The sequence below is a fragment of the Artibeus jamaicensis genome, unplaced genomic scaffold (assembly GCF_021234435.1).
Source record: "Artibeus jamaicensis isolate MK-2021 breed Jamaican fruit bat unplaced genomic scaffold, CSHL_Jam_final contig_354, whole genome shotgun sequence".
Classification (NCBI taxonomy): Eukaryota; Metazoa; Chordata; class Mammalia; order Chiroptera; family Phyllostomidae; genus Artibeus; species Artibeus jamaicensis.
The window spans coordinates 29,245,403-29,267,188 of NW_026521803.1; the positions used below are offsets into that span (position 1 = coordinate 29,245,403).

At 49.5% G+C, this 21,786-nt stretch overlaps 1 protein-coding gene across 2 annotated transcripts in view; it reads left to right on the forward strand.

Moving 5' to 3' along the window:
• The window catches only part of CTIF (cap binding complex dependent translation initiation factor), a 242,874-nt gene that overhangs the window by 200,925 nt on the left and 20,163 nt on the right, over positions 1-21,786 (forward strand). For both annotated transcript variants that reach the window (XM_037165004.2, XM_037165005.2), the window contains exon 10: positions 4,960-5,115. In XM_037165004.2, the coding sequence (XP_037020899.2) occupies positions 4,960-5,115 (156 nt within the window). The remainder of the gene's footprint in view (positions 1-4,959; positions 5,116-21,786) is intronic.

Consider the following 21,786-nt stretch of genomic DNA (forward strand, 5'->3'; position numbering starts at 1 on the left):
ATGACAGGCTGTAGGAGAAAGGACTTTCTGTCTTGAATAGTTAAAGAGGGAAATTTTTATCTAGAATGAATTACCTGAAATATGAAAAAGAATATATGAAGTCAGGCATTACCAAAATTTGAAAATATAACAGAAATTAGAATACAAGAATAGTGCTATGTTATTTAAGATTATAAAAACTTTCTAAACATTTTGAAGAAGGTAAATACATAAAGTATTTGGGGAAATTATTTAACTGTTAAGTAAAAAATCATATATTTTTGGCCTGGCGGGTGTGGTGCAGTGGACTGAGTGCTGGCCTGCGAACTGAAAGGTTGCTGGTTTGATTCCCAGTCAGGGCACATGCCTGGGTCGTGGGCCAGGTGCGTAGGTTGCAGGCCACGTGCTCAGTTGCAGGCATGCAAGAGGCAACTGATTGTTTCTCTTACACATCTGTGTTTCTCTACCTCTCTTTCTCCCTCCCTTCCCATCTTTCTAAAAATAAAAAAAAATCTTTAAAAAATCACATATTTCTCTTTTTCCCATGCAGGTCTCTGAAGTAGTAAAGTCCTTAAATTATATGACAATTTTAAAGCTATTAAAATATATCAGGAAAAATGACATAGCCAAATACTATATATGTACATATATCTATATAGGCATATAGGCAGTGTTTTAGAGTTTTATTAGCATGTACCCTTTAGAATGATGGTCTTAGTTTTTAATTAATGTAGTGAAATCTAGTCAAGTTGGTTAAAAAGCTATTCTCTTCAGATACAAGTGGTTAAGGAGGCTTTATTTGATCTTTCATGAAATTGCTGAGAATAGTGAACATATCTCCTTTAATATTCTTCTTTTAGAATGTGTTCTAAGAAATGTTTGATTTGGAAAATTTCACAAGTCCACTTATACCAATCAACTTCACCACCTTTCCTACATGTGTATAAAATAATGCTCTAACTTTATTTATTTTTAAAGAAAGTGATTCCTGGGTAGACCTTAAATTGTATTTGCTAAACTTTAGGTTGTATAAATGTCCTTCTAGTCTTCCTGACTGGAAGGCAGATAAAAGCAACTAAAAAGTTCTCAAATGCAAATAAACATTTCCAAACTGTCCAAAAAAAGTCCAGCCATTGTTAACATAATGAGAATGGTTTGCGTGACATTGATGTAACCTGGTAGCCAGGGAGAGAGGACTGGAATGTGCGTGGATGAACAATGATGACTTCACTGTACTAGTCAGTGGGGGCAGTAGATGCTGTTGAGTGACTACTGTATATTGTGTGGCCATCGTATTTAAAATGACTGAGCAAGTAGAGCAATGAATCTCCATCAAATTTTGCATTAAGCTTGAACATTCCTCTGCGGAAACCATTCGGATGATTCAGAAGGCTTTCGAGGATGATGCAATGAGTGCAGCGCAAATAAAAGTGCGGCACAAATGCTTCAAAGACGGTCAAGAATCTGTTGAAAGTGATCCACACTCTGGAAGACCTGCAACAAGCAGAACACCTGAGAGTGTGGAATGTGTCCAGGCTGCAATCAACAAAGGCCAGTGACTGACAGTGTGATAACTAGAAGCTGATCTGGGGATTCCAAAAACTACTGTGTCTGAGATTCTGATGCAGGATCTTGGCATGAAACACATCATGGCAAAACTCGTTCCTCAGCTTCTGCTACCAGAGCAGAAGTAACATTGTGCTGCAGTTGCTAATGACTTGATTCAAACCGCTACCAATGAACCAGATTTCCTCAAGAAGGTCATAACCGGAGATGAATGGTGGTCTATGGCCATGATCTGGAAATGAAGGCCCACTCGTGCCAGTGGAAGTGGACTGGTTCTTCATGCCCAAAGGAGATGCAGCAAAGTTGGATCAAGGTCAAGACCATGTTAACTGTGTTTTTTGATTGGGAAGGTGTTGTCCATCACAAGTACACCCCTTCAGGCCAAGCACTTAATAAGGAGCACTACTTCAATGTTCTTCGTCAGTTGAGAGATACAATATGATGAAAACAACCACAGCTGTGGGCATCTGGTGATTGGCAGCTTCATCACGACAACGTGGCCGCTTACATATCACGTCTCTGATACATGATGTCTTTGAAACATCAAATCACCCAGGTAACCCAGCCCTCCCACAGTCCAGATCTGGCACACTGAAACTTCTGGCTTTTGCCAAAACTAAAATCGCCTTTGAAAGGGAAGAGATTTCAAACCATCCATGAGATTCAGGAAAATACAATGGGGCAGCTGATGGTGATTCCAACAAAGGATTTTTCAGAGTGTTTTGAACAGTAAAAGAGACTCTGGGAGAACTGTGTGAGGTCCCTGGGTGCCAACTTTGAAGGGGACTAAGGCATCATTGTCCTATGTACAATGTTTCTTGTGTCTTGTCTCTATTTTTCTTGTACAAATATCTTTTTCATAGTGCATGGCTGGATACTTTCTAGACAGATTTCATCTGCTAATCAATTTCTATCCCCCAAAAAGCACAGTTCATTTTGGGTGAGAAATGGACACCTTTTGGTTAAGAAAAGAAATTAACCTATGATTAAGTATAGAAATTTGCATAACTTTAAGAAGACTGGTTTAAATCAATATACATACAGTAGTAATTCTAACCTAGGCTTCATTACCTGGTCTGATTGATAATTGTCTATTTTTTTAATTGTTCTTAATTCTCATTCCAAGTATGCAACCTATAGAATTTCTATATTTTCAAATTCATAGTAGAATCACAACTGACAATGAGGCTAGTTTCAATGTAATATTATTAATTACATTACTTAAGTGACCCAGGTCATTAATTTTTATAAATTTAATCAGTCATAGAATGCTAGTGCTTGTATTTCCCAATAACTCTATTTTGAGTCTATGCTATGCAGTGTGTGATGTTTTATGTTATCTATTATGGGTTGTATTTTTGTCAATATAAATAACCCTTTAATGTTATTTAATGATGGTAATCTTGAAAACTACTTTGACTTTACTAGTGCTTTAATTTCATTTGCCCATGATTATTTTGCTCATCTGTTTATTTTATCTGTCTTGTTTCTAGTTCTGCTCATGGTTACTAGTGCTTACTTGAATGTTTTTAAAGGTATACTTTAATTTCTATTTCTCTGGTTATCAAACTTAGGAAAGAAACAACCTCTTGTGAAACCTTACAGTCTAAATTATAAAATGCTGTGTGCTTTGTGATCTTCTGCCCCTCTCCACCCAGTATTTATCAGTCTCTAGTAATTTAATCTTAGATTAAGTCACACTATCATGAACCTCTTATTTAAATTACATTTAGAAATTAAATGTCCTCTCTTTCAAGGATTATTTCTGGCTTTTGATTCAGTCTTATTACTACAATTTTGACTACTTATTTTGACTTCACTTCTGGTCCTTCTAGACCACGATTTCCTTCAAGTGGAGTCATAAATTCTGTTGGTTGGAGCATGCATTCAAGAAAGTTCCCAAATTTTTAATTATTTTTAATTGTGGTAAGAAGAAAAAATGTGTAACATGAAATTTACCATCTCAACCATTTATACGTATACAGTTCAGTCATCTTAAGTCACATCGTTATGCAACCCATCTCCAAAACTTTTTCATCTTGCCAAAAAGTGAAACCTTAACCCATGGCCCCTTCCCCCCACCTCCTGGCAACCCCCATTCTACTTTCCGTTTCTATGATTTTAACTACTCTAGATGCCTGTTGGAATAGACAGTGTTCATCCTTTTGTGACTAGCTTATTCACTGAGCGTAATGTCCTCCTCACCCAGGCTGTATCATGCATCAGAACTCCTTCCCTTTTTAAGGCCGAATAATATTCCATTGTACTCCCCGACCACCTTTTATCATTCATCCATCAATAGACACTTGGGCTGCTTTCACCTCTTGGACCCTGTCAATAACGCTGCTGTGAATGTGGATATGGAAATATCTCTTTAAGACCCTACTTTCAGTTCTTTCGGATAGATACCCAGAACCGAAATTGTTGGATCATATTGTGATTCTATTTTTAATTATTGAGGGACAGCCACACTGCTTTCCATGGCAGCTGTACCATTTAGATTTTGTTTTTTTAAAGACAGCACGTGGGTGGGATTTTCAAAAACATTTGCTTATGTAAGATTCTTTCTCTTGCTTGCACTCATAACTAGGCGTGTCCTTTTAGCCTCAAGCAAATGAAGATGTTGCCTCAATATCTCTGAATTTTAACATCAAATATGAAAGGACAACAATACCAGTCCTTTGTAAGAAAATCTAGGGTGTTTTTTTCCCCTTCACAGCTATTTGTAGGATTTTTTTCTCTGAAATTAAAATGAAAATTCTCTGGCTAAATAAATGTTAGCTCCCAATGTCCCTCTACCTGGAGCTCCCAATGGCTCTTAATACCTTCTCTTGTAACATAGCTATGAGCTAACATGTCTTATCTTAGCCTTAATGCAGTGCCTGGCACGCAATGGGGCGCTAATACTTCCAAGGAGGGTTAATGAACGTGTAAGGGACTCTCATTTTTCTACCATCCTCTAGGTCCCTTGCAGGCAGGGACCATAGCTGTCTCTAGCCCAGGGCTGGGCCTCAGTCGACCACTGCTGTGATGCACCTGGCAATGTTCTGATTGCCCTCCCTCTGTGAAGGGCACCATTTGGGGGTAGCAAAGGGAGAGACTTTAGGCATGGGGAGTTGAATAGGGCAGGTGATCACTCTGGGAAGTGTCCTCTTCCGCCCCCCATCTCAGTATTGGAGTCAGCTGAGGCAAGGCTGAGGGGCCCCCAGTCTGAGGGGCACCTGCTGAAGAGCAGGTGCTGTGGCCAAAGATCACAGTGGTCTCTGCTGCCCACCATTCATGCTCCAGCCACGCATCACCCACCCCCTTCCTCCTTGAAAACACGGGGTTCGCCAATTGCCCCTGACCAGCCCCTTAGACAGCAGGCCCCTCCTCAGCCCCGTTGAGACTGACCCGCGTCTTGTTCCTCCGCAGAAGGACTTCACGGTGCGGGAGGAGCTGCAGCAGCAGGACGTGGAGCGCTGGCTGGGCTTCATCACCTTCCTGTGCGAGGTGTTCGGCACCATGCGCAGCAGCACCGGGGAGCCCTTCCGCGTGCTCGTCTGCCCCATCTACACCTGCCTCAGGGAGGTAAGACGCCCATGCTGAGAGTGGGGGCTGCGATGTGTGGGATGGAAACTCCGCTCCCAGGCGCCAGGGGAGCTGAGGGGTCACAGCTGCAAAGTGGTGGTCCATCGCCTTATCCCCTTCCGTTTACTAAAGCCAGGTTTTTATTTATTGAGTTTACAGAAAGGGAAATAGCCTCCCTCCAAAGAAAGCATTTCAGACTGCTGGGACCCATAGTTTAGACCCTGCCTGCAGGAGACATTATGTGAATGAATGGATCTTTGGACTGGATTGGTCTATTGTTGAATTATATTTAGTTAGTTAGTTAGTTAGTTAGTTAGTTAGTTAGTTAGTTAGTTAAAGATTTGCTTCTAAGTTTCATCTGAAAAGAAATAAGAACAACGAAGAAATGTTTGAGAAACAAGGAGTCGATGGGGTACTTGCCCTACCAGGCACCATGAGCCACTCTGGGAGGTCACACTGGCTGCCCTCCTGGACAGAACTGGGAGGGGCAAATGTGTGAGCTGGGAGCTCACTGGTGGGGCCGGGAACACAGCTGAGTAAGTAAGTGAGGAGGGCTGTTTGCGTTCCTGGCGTATTTCTGAGTACCAGCAGACCCTGCTGCCATGAGCGATACAGAAGGGTGGAAGTATCATGGGTTCCTGGGGTACCAGCCCCCTGGCACCATTGTTTGGGATAGGAGACTATGGAAGAGAATCAAGCAACAGTGAAAACCAAGAATTGGTTTTGTATGTTTGGGTGACCTGTGGGTCGTCCCTTGGAGCTGTCGTATAGTTGCTCAGGTAGACAAACCTGCAGATCAGGAAGAGGTCAGCCTGGGGACCCGGACTGAGCGTTGTGTGAAGTGTTGATGTGTACCTGATGCTCAGGGCTGGGACCTGGATGGGGTCACCCAGGGAGAGGGTGCAGGTGGAGGAGGGGACAGGAGCCAGCAAGGAGGAGGTGGAAGAATGACGGGGAGCCAGGAGGCTTGGGTCGGAGAAGGTCCCAGGAGAGCATGGGACTTTGCAGCCTTCTCCCAGGGAGCTGGGGTCAGCCCACACTTCCCACAAGCTGTCCCCTCCCACCCCCAGCAGCGGGTCCCAGGAACTGAGGCAGAGCGGCCTCTGGGGAACCAATAGAACCAGGAAGAAAGATAGTAGAGCCACTGAAGAGAAGGGAGGGGTCTCTGTAAACGGTTCTGAAGCAGTCGTTTGTGAGGAAGCGGGGTGCTCGTTCCAGACTGCACGGCGCCCCGGAAAGCAGAGCGAGCGGCCTCTCCTGGGCACTCTGTCAGGCCGTCAGCCTCTGCCACGCAGCACAGCCAGACGTTGTCTTAACACGTGCACTTGAATTCCTACTCGTTTCTCAGATTCAGACAGTGGTCTCATCTGACTTTATTTCACTCTCCAAGTGTCTAAAGCTCAGAGCGCAGCACCAAGAGAGGCTGTAGCTTTGCTCTGTGGTACCCCTCTGGGGATGATCCAAAGGCTGCCCTCTTGCAGGGCGGAGGCCTGCCCAGATGGCCTCTTGGGGGTCCCCCTATCCCTGTCTGAGTTGCCCTGAGCCCCTGACAACCCACCTTAAGGCAGAAAGCACTGTTCTAGGGCAATAACCTGGACTGTCCCAACATGTCCCCTCTGTGTGACCTGGGAACCCCCAGTACTGCTGTCACCTGCTCCCCCAAGCAGGAAACAGGGCCAAGCACTGGCTCCAGCTGCCCAGACACTTCCAGTCCTGCCTGTGGTGGCGCAGATGTTCTAGTGAGGTCCAGAAGGTGCCCACCTATCTGATGCATTCACCTCTATGGAACCGTGTCACAAGCACAAACCTCTGCCATGCTCATGGTGAACTTGAAGAGTAAGAAAGTCATCTGTGGCTTCCATCACTTTGTAGAAGAGGAAACAGGAGCCCCATGTTCCAACCTATGTGCTTGGGGCCTCATGGTGAGGTGGTTCGAGAGCATCAGCCGTGGGTTCAAATTCTGCGTCTTCCATTGTCTAGCTGTGCCATCCTGGGAAAGATTCGCCTGCCCTGAGCCTCAGTTCCTTATTTGCAAAGGGAGATCATGCTGCTTAAGCTACAGGATTTGGGGAGGAAGACGTGGTGAGCAGAGGGTGCTAAGTGCAGTAGGGCAGCTGGGTTGGAATGTGGAAGGAAATGCCAGGGGCCTTGTTCTATGGCAGGGTGGCTCTCAGAGAGCTGGGTGTCCTCCAGTCTGACTCAGGGCCTGGGCACACACCCAATCTGAAAGGGGCATGGGGGCTGAATGCCCTTCCAGGGACACACAGCCAGTGCTATGCCAGACCTGGCCCAGAGCTCCTGAACTCCCAATCCGGAGCTCTCTCTGATAGAGAACTCGGCTTCCCTAAAACAGGACCTTAAGAAAAGATCAGGACAAAAAGGTTTGCCCTGGGGATCTTATCGGTCCCTTTGGAGAGCCTATGCCTTCCCCAGAATCCAAGAGAGAGACACCTGAATTCTTAAGAGGCCATTGCTGCCTCCCCTACCTTACCATACACACATACATACTTATACCCAGTCCTGACCCAAAGCAGATGGAGCCAGCTCTAAGAAGTTTCTGGAAGCCAAAGGCACTGCTGCTGCCTCTCCCCATGCTGGCCAGGTTTAGGCTTTTCCCCTGAGGCCATGCAGGTGGCTGGTCCTAAATTAGCAGGGCTCACCCTGCCCTGGAGTCCTCCCAACTGCCAAAACCACCCCCAGGCCCACCGTTCCAGGGTCCACTAAATGACATCCAGGTCACACCCCAAGCCCTTCCAGCCAGACATGGCTGGAGCTGCACCCCAAAGCCCTCCTGCTCAGTCCCGGCGTGGGCCCAGACCCACCTCTGTGCCTCCCTGCATCCAGAGCGCCCATCCTTACAGCTTCATCCTTTCATGTCCCCTTATACTATGGCTTATAGTAATAGCTCAGTGGACAGGGTTGTCCAAAGCATGCCTTGCATTCTTTTCTCTCTTAACTCAGACAATAAACATTATCATCCTCATTTTCCAGAGAACAGAGAGGTCAGGCATCTTGCTCAGGGCCACACCGCCAGCAGGCAGCAGAGTCCTGTTGGAATCTAGGTTCGAGCCCTGGAACTCCTGCCCCTGCCCGCCCTGCTTCCCTGCCCAGAAGCGGAGTCGGAGCTACTCTCATTCTCTTCTCGGGCATAGCCCAGCGCTCGATACATGGTGGAGGCCAGATCTTTCTTCGTGGAATCGATCCTGTTTTTGCCATAAATAGCATTTGCCAATCAGAGATCCTTCTTTGAGGGACAGAGAGGAATAATTTTCAATGAGTTCTTTAATTTGTTTAAGAGCCAACAGTTTCTGCCAAGATGGTTTTCAGAGTGATTGAAGAGTGTTATTGATGACCCAAAGCTGCCCGAGTCTCCTTGCCCTCCTGTTTACAACTGCACGGGCCTCGCGGGCCCTTTTTAATTTTGTTAATGTTTTTAAATGTTTTATTGTGGTAAAAACACTGAACATGTGATCTGTCCTTTTGACAGATTGCGAAGTATACAAAATACTGTTATCTGTAGGGACAATGTTGTTCGGCCCTCTGGAATTTACTCAGCTTGCATAACTGGAATTCTGTCCCCAGCAGTTAGCAGCTCCCGCTTCCCCTGCCCTCAAGCCTCTGACAGCCACCATTCTGTTCCTTGCCTCTATGAGTATGACTTTTTTGTGGAAGTATGTAGCATTTGTCCTGTGACTGGCTTGTTTCACTTAGCGTAATGTCTTCCAGATTCATGCATGTCATTGCATGTGATAGAACGTCCTTTTTAAAGGCTGAATACTATTCTGTTGTACGTATACAGCACACTTTTGAATCCATTCATTTGTCAGTGGACACTTAGCTTGTTTCCAGATCTTGACTGCTGTGGACAGTGCTCCAACGAGCAGGGCAGTGCTGCTGCCTCTTCCAGACCGTGATTTCACTTCGTCTGAATGAAGACGCAGAGGCGGGTTGTTGGCTCAGACGGTAGCTCTGTGTGTGTGAGGGACCTCCCTGCCGAATTTCCATAGCAGCTCTACTGTTTTACATTCCCGTGAACAGTGTCTAGGAGTTCTGGTTTCTCCACACCCTTCCCGACACCTGTTGTCTTTTACATACACAGGAGTGGACAAAAGTAGATTTACAGTTGTGCGTACACTAAACACTGAGTGTATTCCCGTATTATTACTTATTTATGAGCTTGTATTTTTCCACACGAATGACTGTAACCCTAATCTTGCCCACCATGGTGCATGCCCCCCTAACTAATGTCAGGCACTTGGTTTTGATGTGCGTTTCCCTGGTGAATAGTGACACTGAGCATATTTTCATATACCTGTCGGCCGTGTGTAGGTCTTCTTTGGGAAAATGTGATTCAAATCTGTAGCCCATTTTTAAAGTCCGATTATTAGTTTTTTTCCTGTTGGGTTGTAGTTGTTTCTTATATACAGGGTCCAGCAGAAGTAAGGCCTGCCTGAGTGTGGTTGGTGGGACGTGGTAGGATAATAATATGCGTGTAACACTTTATCGTTTTACTTTGAACATTTCATTTAAAGTGTCACTTGGTGTTCTTGATATATTACAGAGTTATGTGCTAGTGATTTTATAATAAAAGTTTTTGTAATAAACAAGGGACATTATTTGTGCCAGACCCTGTATTTTTGAGAATCAACCCTTATCAGAAACATGGTTGGTAATATTTTTTCCCATCCTGCGGGTCGTGTTTTCTCTACTGATTGTTTCCTTTGCTGGGCAGAAGCTTTTAAGTTTGACGTAGTCCCACTTGTCTGGCTCTGCTTTTGTGCTTTTGGTGTTATACCCAGAAAGGCACTGCCAAGACCAATGTCATAAAGCGTTTCCCCTGTGTTTTCTTTGACAAGTCACAGTTTCAGGTCTCATGGTAAGTCTTTAATCCATTTTGAGTTGATGTTTGTGTGGTATAAGAGTCCAGTTTCGTCCTTTTGCGTGTCAATATCCAGCCTTTCAAACCTCCTTTGTTGAAGAGACTTCCCCCTCCCCATTACGTTTTGTTTTATTTTTTGGCACCTTTGTCAAAGATCTGTTGGCCATATAGACATGGATTTATTTCTGGACTCTCAGCTCCGTCCCATTGATCTATATGCCTGTTTTAACAACCATAGCTTTAGAATATATTTTGAAATCAGGAAGTGTGATGCCTCCTGACTTGTTGTTGTTTTTATTGTTTCATGGTTGTTTGGCTATTTAGAACCTTTTGTGGTTTCATGTGAACTTTAGAATTGTTTATTTCTATTAAAAATGTCACTGGAATTTCGATAGGGATTGCACTGAGTCTGTAGGTCACTCTGGCCAGCACGAACGTTTCAACAAGACAAGCTCTTTCAATCCCAAATCAGGAACAAGACGAGCGTGCCCACTCTCTCCACTTCCACTCAGCGTGTTACCGGAGTCCCGGCCAGAGCAATTAGGCAGAAAAAAGACATGAAATGCTTCCAAATCAGAAAACAAGAAGTAAAATTGTCTTTGTTTACAGCTGACAGGATCTTACATATAGAAAACTCTAAAGTCTCCACCAAAAATACTGTTAGGTCTAATAAACGAATTTAGTAAAGTGTCGGGATACAGAAATCAACATTCAAGATCAATTGCATTTCTACACACTAATAACAAACTATCTGCACAGAAAATTAAGAAAATGATCCAATTTACAATAGCATCAAAAAGAATACAATATTTAGGAATAAACTTAATCACAAAAGTGAAAGACTTATACACTGAAAACTACAAACTCTTGGTGAAAAATAGTAAAGATACAAACAAATGGATATAAGACATCCCTCATGATGTTTTTTAATAGAACCCTAAGGACCCCTTCATCCTGGCGAGGTTCTCAGCCAAACTGTGGCTGCAAGGATTCCACACACAGGAGGACGGTAATTAGTGTCTGTTGCCCAAGCTAAGGGTTTCGTCATCTCCCATCACAGCTGGAACCAACCTACCAGAGTTTGGGCCCTGCTCACCCAACTCCATCCACTAAGCCCCCTCCGCTCCTCTGTCACCTCTGGGACCACGGTGATTCTGCAGAGTCCTTCCTGTTATCACCAACTGCTTCTCTCTGGGCCCCTTAGCTCTGTTGAAAATTCCTCTGGCAGGGGGTCCGCGAGTGCTTTTTAACCCCTTACGCCTGCTTTTTTTCAGCAGCCTTTGCCCACGCACCGTGGACCTGTCTCTATACACTCCCTCTCATTCTCGCTCTCCTATTCCCATCCCCACAGTCCATCTCTACCCGTGATCGTCATCTTCCTGCTCTTCCGAGTCTGGGGCCGTTGCCAGAGGTCAAGAGCAGAGAAAAGGAGGAAGGGAGGGCGTGCCTCGGTCAGGAATCTCTCATCCTTCTGCACCGCCCCCCCACCAACCTCTCCCTCTGGTTGGCTCCCTTGCTCTCCTGCCCTCCAGGCCCCAGAAACCCCATCCACCCCTCCTACCCTCCTGAGGAAAGGGCAGGGAGGGGGCAGGTACCTCTGAGGGTTGTCTGCGTGGGGTACCCCCCCAGGGATGCAATTGGCTGGGCTCTGAGAGAGGGCAGCGAGTGCAGTCGGGCTTCTCAGGAAATGAAAATGCTTTGTGCAACAATGAGAGCCACTTGTTTAACTTTTTGCATGAACGTGCGTTCAGTTGCTCACATTGTTTTGGCTCCAGGGGAACTCTGACATCAGAAAAGGCTGAGATGAAGTGGGTGTGGGTGGGGATCCCCTGCATTTCACAGGGCTGGAGAGTCAAGCAGAACACTCTCCAGAGGCACCTTCCCAGTGGGACCACTCTTCCCTGCCCCGGGGTGGGGGTGGGGGGGTCGAGGCAGGGTCCGCAGCAGGGTCCATGGTGGCCAAAATAGGCCAAGGTCGCCCAGGGCACCTGTGGACCCTCACTGCCAGGGAAGCAGAGATTTGAAATTATCCTCCTTGCAGCCCAGACCCCCAGCCCTGCACCATCTGGAGAAGTTTTGACAAAACTACAAATTCTCAGACCTCTCCTTCAGCCAATTAAACCAAACTTTGTAGGGATGGGGTTTGCAGGGGGAGGGTATGAGCTCTCCACCTGACTCCAATGTGCAGGTCGCAAAAATATGAGTAGCCGCATCTTAGATGCATTTAGTGAGCAGCTGCTGGTGAGCAAAGAGCTGTGGGAAGGGCACAGCTGGAAGAGCCAGAGAGACTAGGGTTCAAATCCCAGTGCTGCCACTTACTAGTTGTGAGGCTTTGATCTAATTCTTTCATCTTTCTGCACCTCAATTTTCTCCCTGTCGCATGGAAATAATACTCACCCTGCAGGTTTATTTTAAGGCTTAAAGTAAGTGACATGGTCACATGAAGCAGGGGCGCCTGGCAGCCCCTCAGTGAGCTGACACATTGCGGGTTCCTGTTGAAAGCAAACTGTGTCCCAGGCACCGCTCACAGGAAGTGCCCTGACACGGGCTGCCCCGGACGGGGGCGGCCCATACTCCTCACTGGGCGCCAGGCCCCCACCCCACTCCCACGCAGCCCCCGGTTCCTGGAGAACCTCTCGTGAGTCCCACGCGGCCGCAGCCACCCTTCTGTTGTATTTCCACAGAAGGCTTCTTGCACTCCTCCTCCTGGAGCACGCTCTTCCTCCTCCTCCTCCTCCTGCCTCCCTCTTGCCCACCGTCAAGGCCACATTCACTTCCCACCACACCCCACCCTGCCCTGGTTCACTCCTCCGTGACATCCTGTGGAACTGGCATCCACACAAGGCTGCCGACGCTTGCTCTCTGGACACGTCCTTTGCCAGGTGGTTGTACAGATGCCTCGTGACCACTTCACGGTTGCTTTTCAATCCTTTCCATCTTTGTTTGGCACCTGGGGGTAGGCTGGCTCTCATCTGTCACATAATCCCAACAGCATTTTGCTCAGGACACGGTGTTCACCCAGTGAGCAGTAACCTGGTCTGAGGCCTTGTTACTTTCTCATCGCACTGATAGGTTTCCTAGCTCTACGGAAGGGAGCAGTATAAGTGACGGTCCTGCCCCAAAAGGCTTACAGTCCACTCGACTACCACATCCCCAGAAACTAAGCAGCCACAAACATTTGGGTTGGGTGGTGTACATGCAGTACAGAGGAAGGGGGAATTTAGGAGAGTGGGCAGCTGCTTAGGGGCCACGGGGGAGGGGAGATCAAGCTTACCAAGAAGTCGGCTTCGGACCAGTGTTGGTGGGGAGGGAGAAAGGCCTCTGGGAAGAAAAGCGTGAGTGGGGGCTTGGGGACCAGGATAAGACGGTTTGGGGGAGGGCCTGTCCGTGTCCCTGTGATAAAGAGGGGGTCTGACGGTTGTGGGCCAGTCCTGGCTCCCGGTGGAGGCATTTTGGCGGACACAGATGATATTGAGGACATCTGGAAGTTTCTAGGCCAGAGAGCAACACCGTGGAAAGCATAAAGGAGATGTTCTGTATTCATTCAACAAACACCAAGAAAAACACTACTTTAAAAAAAAAGATTTTATGTATTTATTTTTAGAGAGAGGGAAAAAGAAGGGAGGGGAAACATCGATTGCCTCTCATACGCACCCCAATCGGGGACCGAAGCTGCAACCCAGGCATGCACCCTGACCAGGAGTGGAACCGGTGGTAACCTTTTGCTTTGCAGAGCAACGCCCAACTGAGCCACACCAGTCAGGGTGAAATGCTACTTTTTTTTTGGACTGAAAAGTCTTCCAGATACGTTTGGGGCTCGCCCTACCCAGGGCATGGTGGAAAGGACGGTGCTCAGGAGAGGGTGAGCGCGGGCAACAGGAACGTGGGCGCCAGACAGCAGATAGGACCAGGAGGTGTCTCTGGCCAAGGCATCTTAGCAGGGAACCACCCTCAACTTTAAAAATTCCTTCGTACTGTAACAGTCAATCAAATAAGACTAAGTGGGAAGTTAAGGGCTTGAAAATTCAGGAGAACATTTCTCCACAGACAGTTTATTCCAGCCCTAATCTCAGGCGCAGCCTGGGCCTGGAATGCTCCCCCCCCCGCCCCCCACCACCACCACCGCCAAGAGCGCAGCCTCCCCGGGCAGGTACACAGCCCCTGGGCGCTGCTTTGGCCACAGAGTTCCTTCAGGTCCAGCAGCTGCTGCTATGAATACCCCAGCTTAAGCAACCATTCCTGTAACCTCCGCAGAAATAACTCCCCACAGTTTTGTCCCCTCCTGAGCTATCGTCCCCCTCATCCACATGGCAGCCAAGTCGCTCTGTGGCATGACGCCCCTGACCTGCTCAGACACCCACCAAAAATACACAAACACACTGGTGTACCCTCCCCCGAGGCTGCAAAGTCTTTGACCTCCTCCAGAGAGAACCCGGGTCTCCCCCACCCCCCACCCTTTAACTGTTCCGCAGCCTCAGCCAGACTCTGCAAACCCAAATGTGAAATTCGAAGCCAGTGTTCCCCTTAGCAACCATGGTAACACAGGATCCGATAGAGAGCCTGGAGTTATAAAAATACCAGCTTCCACCAGACACTGGTTTCCACAGGGAAACCAGTCTCTACGCCAGGACCGTTTTTAAACAGTTTTAAAACTCAAGAGATTTCCAAACCCATCTCCATGGGGCTGCTGGAGCATGTCTCTGACTCCCTTATGGAAGGGGGTGGGGATGGCAGGCTCTGGGTATTTTCTCTGAGACTTAGAGACTCAGAGAGCATGTGGCTCTCTGAGAATTAGGTCGCCACAGGGAGGATATATAGGTGGGAGCAGTTTTTCTTAAACATCAAATGCTCAGTATTTTTTTTAAAGTTAGACTGGATTGCCGCCATCCCTGAGAGCTCCCACCCCGGGAGTCTTCGGTGGCCTCGCTCCTTCCAGTTACACAGACGGGGAAGGATTTCACCTCTGTCCCCTTCGTTGAAAATGGTTTTCATTGATGTACCATTTTCTAGCAGGAATTCTCTGTGTAAGATCTCCAGGGGGGAGTTGGGAGGTCTCACCTTTTCTGCTCAGGACCAAAAAGAAAGGCCCTACACGGCACCCCTTGCCCCCAGGTCTTCCTGCCCCGACAGAGGCATCTTGAACAGGGTCTGAGACCTGGGGTAGGGGCCTCACTTTTTCTCCCCATCTCAGCGCCGCCTACAGGGGGCACCCGGCCTTGCGCAGTAGGGGTGGAGGTTCTTCCCCACCGCGGGGGCGCAGGGCGGTGGAGGGGGGCTTCCCCGCCCCAGACTGCAGACCCGCCTTCCCTCTGCAGCCCAGGGCAGACCGGCCCTCCCCACCTCCTCCGCCTCCTCCTCGCTCTCCTCCTCCTTACTCTTATCTCCTGAGGCCATGCCTTGTAATTTTGAAAAATATTCTAACTCAGTAATTAATGTCTGAACTTCAAGAGGCCCTGCTTTCTGCGGAGTCGCACTGAAGGCTGGGAGGGAGGGGCTGGAGGCCTTGGAGGGGTGGAACTGGTGTGGGCTTTTTTGGATTTTTGTCTAAGCTGGTGAGGGATGGCAGAGGGTAAACTTTCTTGTCGGAGTTGTGTGTACAAAATACACATGCACAGATATACACATACACGTGCATCTGTCTAGATCAGCAACTTTCAACTTTTTCATCTCATGGCACACATAAACTAATTACTGAAGTTCTGCACTACACCAAAAAATATATTTTTTGCCCATCTGACAAAAAGCATAGATGTAATTTTGATTCATTCATACCAGACAACTATTGGGTTGGCTACTGTCATTGTTTTTTGTTTGACAGCCCAAGGCAAAGAGGTCAATGCCTCTGACTAAATAGTTAGGCGCTGCGGGTTCTAGAAATTCTTGAGGCGCACTGGTTGAAAATTGCTGGTCTAGATTTTTTAAAACCTTGAGGTTTCTAACAACAATAAGGCGCGTGCCCCACCCCCACCCCCACCCCTGGCTGTTTGTCAGTAGGGTACTGTCAGCACCCAAGGGGAGGGGAGCCAGGCCGGGGCACTTTCTGAATGTGTTGGTCCCTTTGGGGGATGGGCTGGGACAAGAGGAAGTGACATGTATTGAGAAGGTAAGAAAGCAGACACAGTGGAGGTGAAAATAGCCATCAGAAACTTCAGATAACCCAGAAGTCAAAACCCCAGCTTCCTGTCTCCCTCACCCTCAGGGAGGGGTAAATAGCCCCCCTGAATCCTGGACTGGACTGCATCCTCAGCGCCCCGCTTCCACTATTGTCTTGCCCCCTGGTGGTTGCCCACCCGCCTCCCAGCCCTGCCCAGCCTTCATGCCCTAGCTCAGGTGCCCTCCACCCAGCAATCTGGGTGCCGAGTGCTGGCCCGGCTGCTGGGGTGTGGGTGTGAGTGGGCTGTGGTCCCCACTCTCCCCATCAACTGGGGAGAAGAAGCAGAAAAACCAGAGTGCCCTGTGCGGGGGGAGCTGGTGCATCGACCACACACAACTGCAGGACCCACGCCGATCTTTCCGCTGCGCCCTGCTCCAGCTCTCAGCAGCCGCCCTCTGAGTTCAGCAGCGGGTGGTACCCAACCACTGCTGTCTGCGCCCTTAGATGTGAATCACGTCTAGGCAGCACCTGTCCATCTGGACCAGACCCGGTTGGGAACTGCCTTGTCCCTTCTGCCCACCTGCAGACCTAGCTAGAACCCAGCTCCTTCCTCATGCTGCATTCTCACTGTGGCCAGCAGTGAGCGGGCGGTAACAGGCGGCCTGGGCCAGGCCCGGTGAGAAGAAACTGCCAAGATCTGCTCTTCTTGGAGCAGGAAGGGCAGGGTGCTGGGGTAAGAGGCAGACCTCAGAGCCAGACAAACAAGCAACTTACCCTCTCTGGCCCTCTTTCCCTGTCGGGATGAGGATAAAATGTAATTTAGCAGATTGGCCAATCACAAATTGATTTCTCCCCTTCCCTGTAACAGAACACAAAACACAGACGTGAAAAACGAAAGCTGTGGGATAAAGGATCAGTCGGCAGCATCTTTTTGTCATTCCCAATGAAGTGCTTCTTAATGAGAAAAAATGTGCAGGGACCCAGTAAAATCAGTCTCAGGCCTTTGCCCTTGACATTCCTTCTGGGAGTGTGCCCTCCTTCCAGGTCTCTGCTGGATGTCAGTGCCTCAGGCAGACGCTCCCTGACCACACCCACCCCCAGTGTCTGGCTTTACCCTAGAATGTTCTTTCTTAACTTGCTTGTTTTCTGCCTCCCCCACTAGCATGGAAACTCTCTAAAGTTGGGGAAATGTGTCTTCTCTCAGCTATGTCCCCAGTGCCTTGAACTGTACCTGACGTACATAGTAGGTGCTCAGTAAACACTTGTTAAATGAATTGATGAACTAGAATGTCTCCACTGAGCAGAGCAGAGGCAACAGCCCCTCTGGAGTTGGTCTGGGAGGATTTCTCCACAGAGATGTATCCGGAATCCTTACCGAGGCGAGGTGTGTGAATAGGGTAGGGCCAGCTGGCAGCAGTCCCTGGAGATGAGCTCAGAAAGGAAGGGGGAAGAGAGACACTCCCCCAAATCAAACTGAATGGAAGCAGTTGGTGCTCACAGTCCCAGTGAACCAGTGCAGAACTGCTGTCGGCCAGTGACGCTGCCAGTGTTCTAGCCCCACGTGTCACTCCGATTAAATGGTCTTTTCTCGGCAACCCGCCAGGCTTCCTCTGTCATCTAATTAGTCTGTCCCGAGTCAGAACCCCATGAGCCATAGTCAGGCTCAAGGTGGGCTTCTGGCACAGCTTCGTGGGTGGGGAGCCATGAGGAAGGGGTTACTGAGGGGCTGCTGCATGGGCACCTGCTGTATACTCAGGCCAGGCCTGGAGGTGCACGTGGAGGAACAGCAGATGCGCCCCTCCTGCCTCTCCATGAGGAGGAAGGAGGGAGGAGGATGCACAGGGTGCAAGAGGGTGCTGTGGGCCGGCGGGGGGGGGGGGAGATGGGGACAGCATGGCACGGGAGGTGGGAGACGACACTCACAGTCACAAACACTGAGGACAATAGAAGCCTCTTAGCCCCTGACAGTCTCAGCACAGCCCCAGCTGTGGAGCCACTGTGTCATCGTGCATTTTCCAGTAGCTGCATTTGATTAAAAGGGACAGGCAAAATCAGCTTTACTATCTTTTATGTTATCCAGTATATCCAAAGAATTATTTCCACATGCAATCAATATTAAAAAGATCGAGATATTTTTTGCGTTTTGTTTTTTTGGTGCTCAGTCTTGGAAATCCACCTCTCCATTCAGACTAGGCCCATCTCAAGTGCTCAAGGCCACAGGCGGCTAGTGGCTACTGTTCTGGACAGCCTAGGAACGGAGGCTAGCTTCTGGAATCCTCCAGCTTCTGGAACAGTTCTGGATCCCAGAAGTATCTGGATCCTCAAAGGCTCAGGAGAATTTTTTTTATAGCTGCTGCTTCTGAGCACCCAGAAGCAAAGGAAAACAAAGCGAGCTGGAACACCAGTGTCCACGGCCCATGTGCCGGTGTCGGTCACTTGGCTGAAGCACCCTGGTGGGGCCGGCAAAAGGCAATTCCTCCGACCCTTCAAATGACGAAAAGGTGGGGAGGGTGAAAGGGAGGGCCAGAAAAGATCAGGGGGAAGAAAAATGTAGAAGGTGGGGAGAGGCAGTGGGGGGCAGCGGTGACAGACTGCGGGAGAGAACTAAGAACCCGCAGACTGGGGGGGGGGGTGCCCCTTCCCCCTCCCCGCCCCCACCTCGCCCAGGCACCTGCCAGCTCCTACTCACAATGGCTGAACAGAGACCCTGGCCAGTACGGGAAGGCACAATTAGCTCATTCTCTCACTGCCCGTGTGATTACACTGTGGCTGCCAGGGCTCCCATTTCTGTAATTAAGACCTCGTCCCTTACTCAGAGGTATGGAAACATGAAAGTATTTGCTGAATCTGGTTTCTCGGGGTTAAAAGCCAGACTTAGGAAATGCAAACACTTGTGGAAATGCAAACACACATTCACTAACTAATTGTCCTTTAATTAAGGCCAAAGCCCTGCTTAAAACAATTAGCTCTGGGAACTGAACAGTAGGTGCAACTCCAGTTTTTGCTAATTGTCCTTCCCTGATAGCTGCATGTGGCTGGTCCAGGGGGACCGGGGGACAGGAGGGAGGGAGGGAGGGAGTCGGGACCGGGCCGTGCTCTGCTTGGTTTGGAAACGTCCGTCAGAGGAGACTGAGGTGTGGGGAAGAGCACGGCGGGTGTGGTTTGGGCAAGGGGGTCGGAGGCAGCCCCAGGCGTGGACCTGGGCCACGGGAGGCCTCCGCGGCTCCTGCTGGCCACGGCGAGGTGGCTCGCCTGGCTGGAGCTGAGGGCGTGGGCCAAGGATTAGCTGACTGGAAAGCAATTAGATGAGGTGGGGCTGGCTGGGAAAATACCTGGAATCCCAGGGCCAGAGCTGAGACATGCTCGGGTGATGCCAGGGGCAGGAGGCTCTGGGAGCAAGGGGCCCACGGTTGAGGCAGCTGCACTGGCCCCTGGGCCGCAAGCCTTTTTTGCCTCTGACTGATGGGGAGAGGTGGATTCTAGAGTGTGGGGGGAGTCAGGGGGTGCAGCCCTCTGGGCAAGTGGCCCCATCCTGAGGACCACTTCCTGTCTCCACCTCCGTCTGCGTGCCCCCGCCCCTCCTCAGACTGGACCAGGACTTTCCTGAGGCCTGCCTGTGCTGTTTTCTGTCAGCAGGTAACCCCTTTCCTGGGCAGGCGGCATGTGTAGGTGAGGTGTGGCCCTGCCAGGGACGTTCACATCTTCCCCACAGGATAGCAGGGGCTGGGGTTGAGGGGGGCGGGAGGTGACAGGCCCCTGCAGTGAACCCTCTCCCCGGAAAATACCCACCTGCCTTAAGGCCTTCAGAGAGTCCCTGGAGACTGTGCCCTGGGGAGACCCAGTTAAGAGCCCCTGCTCTGAACCTGGACGTGGGGGGGTGGTTCATACAGCAAAATGGTCAGAGGGGTCGTCCAGACCGTCCTCAGAGCACCCGTGTGAAGGAGTCCATGGCTGACCAGCCAGGTTAGGGCTCCCATGGTTCCCAGAGGCCCCTGATGGCTCATTTTTCCCCCCAGAAGGCATCATAACCCTCCTCGCCCTTCCTTCCCCTCCCCGCCCCCCTCCTCTGCCTTCTTCCCTCTACTCTTCATCAGAGGCCAGCAAACTTCTTTAAAGGACCAGATAGTAAATATTTCTGCTTTGCAGGCCAAGAGGCAACGTCAAGTTTAACCACATCCCTGTGAGTCGTAGGGCACCCAGCAGCAGTGCCAGGCGACAAGAGCCGTTTCTGTAGAAACTGCTCAGCTCCGCCTTCGTGATGGGAAAGCATAGACAGTATGTAAATGAACATGAGTGGCTGTGTTCCAACAAAACCTTATTTATGGACACTGAAATTTGAATTTTATACCATTTTTATGTGTCACAGAATATTATTCTCCTTTTGACTTTTTCCCCGGCTATTTAAAAATGTAAAACCTATCTATTCCTGGCTCATGGGCCTGTGGAAAGCAGGCCAAGGGCCAGATTTGGCCAGTGGGCTGTCGTCTCCTGACCCCTGGTCTCTGGTTCTCAGCTGGCAGACACCGTCCTGGCGATGCAGATGCACATTATATTTGAGAATCCCTGTCACGGCGGGGGGGGGGGGGGGGCCTGCAATTCCCCAGGTGGTACTGATGCTGTTAGTAGGGGGACCGCACACTGAGTAGCACTGATCGAGTCTGACCTGCACCCCCATTTTTCAGATGGCAAAATCAAGGCCCAGAGGTAACATAGCTCTGTCCTGTGACTTAAGGAGAGGCTTTGTTGTCCTAGAATACAGAGCAGGGTGGCTTTCCGCCTCTAGCTGCTGCCAGAGACCTGCCCTGCCAGCTCACACGACGAGGCTCCAGCCAAGACACAGGAAATGTGCGTGTGTCCCCTGGAGGCCAGAGTGGCGGGGCTCCAGTGAGTCACTTCCCAGGCGTGGAGACACGTGCACTGAGACGTGTCCGTGCTGTTGGCTCCCTCCTGCCCCCCCTGCTGTGTTTGAGAGAAGCTCCCGGCCTGGCCTCAGGATTCCTGCGGCAGGCCAAACGTGGGGCTAAGAGTGCACTGTGACAGCGGGAGAAAGGAAGGAGGGGGGCTTGGATGTCAGTCAGGCTCTTACCATTTTGAATATCACTGTTGGTACTAGCGGTGACCTGAGGCAAGTCACTTCAGCTCTTCAAGCCTCAGTTTTTCCATCTGTAAAATGGGGAAACCGCCCTGGCCTCTGCTGAGTTGCCACAAGGATGGGTGATCACGTGTCACATGTCCAGCACACGGCACAGGGCTGTCATGGTATCTTTCTCGGCCATCCCGGTGTCTACCTCAGCCTACCCATGCATGGCCTGGGCAGCCACAGACGAGGGTTTCACGGTGAACCTGGTGATGCACAAGACCCTGGCTGTTGATGTTTTCATGAAGGTAGTCACTGTGCTGTGCTCCTGTGACATTTCCACCAGTGATTTACATTGGTGTGTGTCAGGCCTGGAGTATGTTTGTACCCGGGGCCCTTGGGTGGCCTTAGGGGTCTGGGAACCGACTGAAATTGTACGCCAGTGTCTGTGAACTTGTGTAGATGTGCAGTTTTCTGGGAGAGGTGCCAGAGTTTCCATCAAATCCTCAAAGGGTTCTGAGTTCTGAAAAAATGGAATGACACCACCCATATCTATAAACTCAACGCCTAAGGATGCACCAAACGTTTGGGGCAGATTCCTGGGTTTGGGAGTCGGCTCCC